Source organism: Dipodomys ordii, unplaced genomic scaffold, assembly GCF_000151885.1.
Source record: "Dipodomys ordii isolate 6190 unplaced genomic scaffold, Dord_2.0 Scaffold38, whole genome shotgun sequence".
In the NCBI taxonomy this organism is placed as follows: Eukaryota; Metazoa; Chordata; class Mammalia; order Rodentia; family Heteromyidae; genus Dipodomys; species Dipodomys ordii.
Genome location: NW_012267254.1, coordinates 7,627,172 through 7,635,828, shown reverse-complemented (window position 1 = coordinate 7,635,828; position 8,657 = coordinate 7,627,172). Strand labels below are relative to the sequence as shown.

Genomic DNA, 8,657 nt, shown 5'->3' with positions numbered 1-8,657 from the left:
GAAACTATGTTTCTTTGGGCCTGGCTTGTTTCACTTAATATCATTTTTTTTCCAAGTCTTTTCATTTCCTAACAAATGTGGTGGTGTCCTTCTTTCTGATGGAGACATAGAATTCCTATATATATATATATATATATATATATATATAACATATTCTTGATCCATTCATCTACTGAGGGGCATCTGGGTTGGTTCCATATCTTAGCTATGGTAAATAATGTTACAATAAACATAGTTGGGCTGGTAGCTTTAGTATGGCCTTCTTTGTGATCGTTTGGGTAAATGCCCAAAAGTGGGATTGCTGGGTCATAGGGGATCTCTATGTGTAGTCTTCTGAGGAACCTCTATACTGCTTTCCAAAGTGTGAACCACAATATTAAGATTACAGCCTCTGGAGTAGCGAGGATTACAGTTGTGAGCCATCAGTGCCAGACTCATTTATATTTTTGATGCAGAAATATTATCCTCTCTGTTTGCATAGAGTTTTTATGCTTCTATGTTAAATGCATCATAATCTAAATTTATCATAACTTATTAGGCCCATACCTGCACTTGCCACTAGTATTGAGCACAGTGTGTAACAGAGAGTTAGGTATTCATCCTTGTAACTCTGTAAACACAAGTAAAGGAAATTATTAATGTAAATATTGTACAACCCAAACAATATTCATGACAATATGCCAGAATATTCTGCAAACTAAAATAAAAGTCTTGTACATTTCCTTATGAAAGTGTGTGGGAAAGTAAGGCAGTGGGCAGCAAAGACAAAGAGCAATTTCTTAAAGAAAAAGTATAAGCATTAAAAATATTCTACAATATGCTGGTATAAAGAAAAACTGGTGTAGTGTTCAGAAAGTAGTAAATATACAATAATTAATTGCTATTATATGAAATGTCTCCTACCACAAGCTAATTCGAGTTCATTTTTCTCTATTAAATGTGATGAAAACAACTGTAAAAGCATTAAGATCAAATTTGTTTGCCAAATTGAATAATTAACATAAGAATATATCAACAGATTGATTATATATTTAAAAAGTAATCATCTCAAATATAATAGTAAGGTAATATCAGTAGAAAGCATGATATATTGCAATTATTTTGCTATTTCTAGAAAATGAAATTGAATATAGGGAATTTGGGCATTTAAAGTTGTGATAGGTTGAGTTTTGAAACACCAGGAGTTTCTCAGAGTCACTATTGCAGCAACAGTCAAGAAACTATAATGAAACAAGAGAAAATTTTCTATGTCCTTGCTTCTCTTCTATACATAACCTATAATAATAAATGAAGTCTGGTTGATATTTAGTCCTACCTGGTCAATCCAGTATCGACAATTGCTTCCTTTTGTAACTGAGAAAAATCAATTATACAATGTCTATGGTTTCTAAAGCACTTTCAAGTTTATCTTATTGGCAAAATGTAAAGTGCATCTAGATACTTTCAAAAATCTGAAAATGATGACAGCTCAATACGAATGCTCATCTCATCACAAAAATTTAAGATTAAAATGGCAATATAATATCAATGGATATCAATAATTCACTTTCAACGTCATATTGGACACTCAGAATATCATCCAGGAAAAAGTGGACTTAAGTCTAATATACAAAGTACCTCTGTGAACAACAGAGGTGCACTCATTCCTTTCGAGTGCATGAGAAAATACCCTAAGGAGATGTTCAAGTATCTAAGAATTTTGAGATCATATGTAATAACTTTAGTGAGTACAATAGTATGAAAATAGAAATAGAAGAAATATTGGAAATATACTAGTATGTAAAAGTAAAACATTATACAAATTATCAACACAAAAACAAAAGAAGATATTAAAAGAAAAATAACACCTCTTCCAACATTTTTACACAGTGAATATTAGGACAGTATTTGTCTATCCTTTCTCTCTCCATTTGCTTGGAAGTCAAGGCATTGATTAATATTTACTGTCCTCATAAATTGATACCTTGAACTGAAACCCTTTTGTATAACTACTAAAAGATAATTCCTTAAAAAATCATTTGAAAAATAGAAGAGGTACAATACAGAAATTTAAAATCAAAATACACTTGTAATGAGTAAGTAAATTGACCCATTAATCAAAAATCACCTCACAACATAGAAGAAAAAAGGATATTGTAAGTTCACTCATGTATTATATTAAGGACTGAAGGTCAGAAATCATGTAGGGAAAGATGCAGTCAAATTATTCCTATCTGCAAACAATCTGATCTTATACTAAGAGACCTGAGACACTCCATGCCCAAGATTCTAGAGCTGATCAATAACTTTCGCAACAGTGAAGGATACAAAAATCAACCTACAAATGTCAGCAGCCTTTTTGTATGCCAACAATGTATAAACAGAAAGAAATTGGGAAAATAAGTCCAATTTGCAATAGCTTCAAAAAATTTAGGAATAAATCTAACCAAGGAAGCAAAAGACCTCTATATCAAGAAATAGAACTCCTATGTTCATGGATAAATAGAATTAATGTTAAAATGGCCATACTGCCAAGGTGATATACAAATTTAATGCAATAAATATCAAAGTCCCAATGAAGTTCTTTAGTGAGATAGAAAAAACAATCCAAAAATTCATATGGAATAACAAAAGATCTTGACTAACCAAAGCTATTTAGACAAAGAAAGACATGCTGGTAGTATCACAATGTCATACCTCAAGCTCTACTGCAGAGCTATAATAACAAAAACAGTTTGGTGTTGTCCCAAAACAAAACCCAAAAGGAATGGAACAGATTAGAAGAACAAGAAATAAATCCACGCAGTTACAATTATCTGATATTTGACAAGGGAGCCAACAACATAGGGTGGAAAAAAGTCTCTTCAATCATTGTTGTTGGGAAATCCTCAAAGAAACAACTACCCAATAAATAAGTGGACTAAAGACTTAAAGAGAAACTTCTCTGAAGAGGAAAGAAGGATGGTCAATAGACACATGAAGAAATGCTCAACCTCCCTAGCCATAAAAGAAATGCAAATCAAAACAACATTGAGATACCAGCTCACCCCAGTTAGAATGGCTATAATCAAGAAAACTCTAATAACAACAGATGCTGGAGAGGATGTACACGGAAGGGAAACTTACTGCATTGTTGGTGGGAGTGTAAACTTGTTTAACCACTTTGGAAAGTAGTATGGAGGTTCCTCAAAGGACTCCACATAGAGCTCCCCTATGACCCACCAATGCCACTTTTGGGCATTTACCCAAATGTTTACAAACAAGACCACACTAAAGCTACCAGCACAACTATGTTTATTGCAGCATTATTTACCATAGTTAAGATATGGAACCAACTCAGATGCCCCTCATTAGATGAATGGATCAAGAAAATGTGGTATATATACACAATGGAATTCTATGCCTCCATCAGAAAGAATGACATTGCCCCATTTGTTAAGAAATGGAAATACTTGGAAAAGATTATATTAAGTGAAGTAAGCCAGGCCCAAAGAAACATAGGTCCCATGGTGTCCCTTATTTGCAATAACTAGTATATGTCTGAGTCAAGCAGAAAAGGTCAGATAAGTTGATGTTAGGTGAAATGAACCCCAGGATAAGTATTCAAATGTTTTTTTTTCATGCTATTGTTTCTAACATATTTACAAGATTATTTCTTTGTTGCTTTGTATGTCCCTCCCCCACGATATAACCCCCTACTTTCACTGTATTTGATGTTGGTATAATTTGTGGAGGGGAAGGGAAAAAACAAATCATTTAAATAGGGATACAGTTGTAACCATTGCAACAATGAGATGTACAAGTCATTATGTTGAAAACGAACTTTACAACTTTGGCGGTGGGGGGGGGGAATGGGAAGGGATGGGAAGGTAAACAAAGGAGGAGGCAACAATGTTTGATAAGAAATATACTCATTATCTCTCATTATCTTGCCCATGTAATTGTAACCCCTCTATACGGTATTTTCACGATAAAAAAAAAATTGTTGGGAAAACTGGCCATGCATATCTAGAAAACTAAAATTGGATCCCTCTTTGTCACCACATCCCAGTATCATCTCACAGTGAATCAAAGACCTCAAAATAAGATTAAAGTTTCATAGAAACTTTGAAACTACTGCAAGATGGAGTAGGAAAACATTAGAACTTATAGGCATAGGTAGGAATTTTTTTTGGGGGGTGGGAGGGGGTCGGGTTGTGGGGCCTGAACTCTGAACTCTGGGCCTGGGCACTGTCCCTCAGCTCTTCAGCTCAAGGCTAGCACTCTACCACTTGAGCCACAGTGCCACTTCAGGCTTTTTTTTTTTTTTTGCTTATGTGGTGCTGAGGAATTGACCCCAGGGTCTCAGGCATTCAAGGCAAGTGCTCTACCACTGAGCCACCTTCCCAGCCCAACAGGTAGGAACTTTTTGAAAACAGTCCCAGAGGTACAGAAGATAAGAGAGAGACTTGACAAATGGGATTACATAAGAACAAAAGGCTTTCACATAACAAAAGAACAGCTATTAAACTGGAAATTCAGGCAACAGACTGGGGGAAGATGCTTACCAACAACACATCCAAGCTGTGTGCCAGTGGCTCAGGCCTCTATTCTTAGCTACTCAGGGGGCTGAGATCTGAGGATAACAGTTCAAAGGTAGCCAGGGCTGGAAAGTCTCTGTGAGACTCTCATTCCAAATAATTAACGGAAAACCAGAAGTGGAGCTGTGGCTCAAAATGGTGGAGCACTAGCCCTGAGCAAAAGAGGTTAGGGACAACACTTAGGACTTCAGTTCAAGCCACATGATTTCTCTCTCTCTCTCTTCTCTCTCTCTCTCTCTCTGTCTCTCTCTGTCTGTCTGTCTGTCTCTATCTCTCACTCACACACACACATACATACAAACGCAATCCAACAAAGATCTAATATTTAGAATATACAAGAATTTCAAGAAATTATTTCCTCAGAAAACTAATACACCAGTCAATAAATGGGCAAAAGAGATAGACTTCTCAGTAGAAGAAACAAAAATAGCAAATTGACACACGAGGAAATGATAAACATTTCTGGCCATAAAGAAAATGCAAATCAAAAGGACTTTAGAGATTCTATCTCACCCCAGTTAGATTGTCTAACATCAAGAATTCAAACAACAACAAATTCTGGTTGGTATGTAATAGGAATGTAAACTGGTACAACCACCCAGGAAGTTACTCAAAAAACTAAATGTACATCTTCCCTATGACCCAGCCATACCACTCTTGGGGATCAACCTAGAATAGTACAAGTAAGGATATGGTAAAACACTTGCACATCCATATTCATTGCTGCACTATTCACAATAGCTAAGTTATCAAAATATTCCAGATGTCCTATAAGAGGGTCAAAACTTCATAAAAAATGTGGTATATATACACAATGCAATTTTACTCATCCATTAGAAAGAATAATATTATGTCATTTGCAGAGACATGGATGGATCTAGAGCAAATCATGGCAAGTGAGGTAAGCCAAACTCTGAGATAAACAGCATATGTTTTCTCTCATATGTGCTAGCTAGATCCAAAATATAATGAACCATACATAGCCTATGTAGGACTCTAGGCATTCACACATAAACAAACTAAAGTAGGATATACGTAGGGGAGGAATTCAATGGTGTAACTCCTCTGAGCATTTAAAATGCTATTATTGATCGAAATAAATTATTGGAAATAATTCTTGCTAGTGGTGGTGGTAGTGTTTGTTTTCTTTTTATATGGGGCAAAATGTGCATGCAGAAAAGCAGGGAGGAAGGTGAACAAATGAAATCACATTATTCAGTATATACTATGTGGAAGATGAACTATGTAACTTGTGGGCAGGAATACAAATGGGAACCTGGGGGAAAGTGAATAATTATTAGCTCATTAACTAACTTATGAAATAGTAAACCCTCTGTAGAACACCTTAATAATAGCAATACAATTATATTTTTAAATGAATAATTAATGAATAAAGGCAGAAATAATGCTAATGTTTCATAAAATTTATTAAAATTTAGAATGTTTAAATTTGTCATGTATAAGATCTTTAAGCATACTATAAGAAAATTAGAGATAAATTTTGCTAATGAACATAGATTTAGAATACCCCAGAATTATAGAAGTATTCCAAACATAATGTATATAATTTCATACTAGAATCAAGTAACTCTAGGTCATGTGATGATTCTTATTTCCTAATTTCAAAATGCATCATGAGTTTGTGGATGAGCTAAAATGATGGAAACATTCCATTGGTGAATTATATATGAAAGTTAACTCACTTTATATTCAAGAACAGGAACATAAAGAGTAATAAAAAAGAGTGTTCTGAGTGAACTATTATATGCTCACTAAAGTTCATCCTGTGCCTGATGCCTATTTCCTTCTGTTAGTGTACATCATCTTATATACATTAGCTAAAAATAAAAAGACAGTAGTTCTCTGGGGGAAAACTCTAGCTTCACAGCTTTAATTTTTTCTAAAGACAGGCCTCTGAGTTTGCAGGATACTCATATTATGATGATAGCAACTGTTGCCATAGGTGCATTGTTGCATACCTGGCAACTGTATCTCAAATAGCCTTGGCCAGCTCTAGATTACCAGAATTGAGACAGCGTTCATGGGATAAGGACGGAAGTTTTCCAGCCTGCAGTAACATCTTGTAAGCTGTGAAATCGGGGGCTTTGGAACTAAAACAGGTACTTGTGGACAGGGATTGGTCCAAGTGTGCTTTCTTGATTTTGTTGAAGTCTAGAAGATCAAAGTCAGGCATGTTTAGTATAAGGGAATTAGAAAATCCAGTTGTCATTTTTGACATTGGTTCCGGACTGTGCAAAGTAGGCCTGACAGGAGAAAATGGACCTCGTTTGGTTATCAATACTGTCATTGGACACCATAAATTCAATGTAGTTTCAGCAAGAGCCAACCAGAAGAAGTACTTCGTAGGAGAAGAAGCACAACGCATGCATAATAGCTTATGTTTACACTATCCTATTGAACGTGGCTTGGTGACCAACTGGTACGATGTAGAAAAACTCTGGCATCATCTATTTGAGTTGGAGCTGGGCGTTAAATCAAATGAACATCCGCTATTGATGACCGAGCACTCCTTGAACCCACGGGACACTAGAGAAAAAATGCTGGAAATAATGTTCGAAAACTTTGATGTTCCGGCCTTTTATTTATTCAATCATGCTGTGGCAGCACTTTATGCATCTGGTAATATCACTGGCCTGGTAGTGGACAGTGGGGACGGGGTTACTTGCACTGTCGCCATCTATGAAGGTTATTCCCTGCCTCACACTGTCTCCACACTCAATCTAGCCGGAAGAGATATAACAGAGTACTTCTTCCACCTGTTGCTCTTTAGAGGTTATAATTTTCCTTCAATTTTCAACAAAACCGTGGGAGAAGATATGAAAGAGAAGACCTGTTTTGTTACCATGGGTCCGGAGGAAGAACTACAGGGAAAGGTGCTGAAGCAGTACAAATTGCCAGATGGAAACATCATCTGCCTCAAAGATGACTTGTGCAAAATACATGAGGTTCTTTTTACACCCGAGCAACTAAGAATAAAAGAACCAGGCATCTCTCAGATGGTTTCCAACACCATAATGAAGTGCGACATGGACATCCAAAATAGCATGTTTCCTAAGATTGTTTTGTCCCGAGGCAATACGCTATTCCCAGGCCTTGAAGCAAGGCTCAGGGATGAACTGAAATCACTAGTACCTACAGAACTTCCTATTGAGATTGTAGACTCTCCACAGAGATGCCTTTCACAATGGACTGGAGCATCCATAGTAGCTTCCTTGAGCACCTTCAAGCAAATGTGTGTCACCGCTTCGGATTTCATTGAATTTGGAAAATTTGTGGTTCAACGAAAATGCTTCTAAAAATGGTTGAACACAAGACAGAACAAAAATGACAACCAGGAATAGTTGAAGGAAGCAGAATTGATCATTGGGTGTTAGTAGAACGTTCAATAAAATCTGTCCCAATTTCAGCATTCATTTAAGTCTTCGTGGCTACAGTTATTTCTGTATATAGCATAAATACCTTAAGCATGCCCTACAGACTTTTTGCATTTGGAGAAAATTACTTTTTATTTATTATATCCACTTACAGTATAACAGGTGTAGATTAAATTTAAAATAATTTACTTGTGTTCCCTACAATTTTTCTTTTAAATTTCTCTTTTTACTTATTTTGGTGGACATTGGACAGAGAGGATCATGAAGAAAAGTACCGACATCACAGAATAACCAAGAAACAATAGTCCTATTCCCATATTTAGATTCAAGAAATATTTTTTGTATTTCTCATACAATAGAGTGAATTCTTTGTTATAAGCCAGCTTGATATATGAAATAGAATGTTAGGCACAAATGTTTCCATTTGTTTAAGGCTTTCTAAGTTCATGAAATTTACTCCAAGTTGAAGGATTTAAAATCAACTGTTAAAATTGCTTATTGTATTTGTGTTTTTAGCATCACTTCCATGAGAGTAAATATTTGAAAAAGTAATTTCATAAATATACAATTCCTCTTTAAACTGGTATTACTTTTCCACATTATCAAGAAATAGAAAATGAAACTGAATTTGCAACAATCCATTTAAAAATAAGTGACAGGCTTTCTAATACATTTATATATCTATGCTCAGTTGAGTGCATAT

The 8,657-nt window shown here is 35.5% G+C and overlaps 1 protein-coding gene across 1 annotated transcript; it reads left to right on the top strand.

The window, feature by feature from the left end:
- The first annotated feature begins 6,751 nt into the window (after positions 1-6,751).
- Positions 6,752-7,876, top strand: LOC105986986 (actin-related protein T1-like). The gene has a single exon (XM_013018120.1). It carries the CDS (start codon positions 6,752-6,754, stop codon positions 7,874-7,876), a length of 1,125 nt encoding a protein of 374 aa, XP_012873574.1.
- Positions 7,877-8,657: the final 781 nt, after the last annotated feature.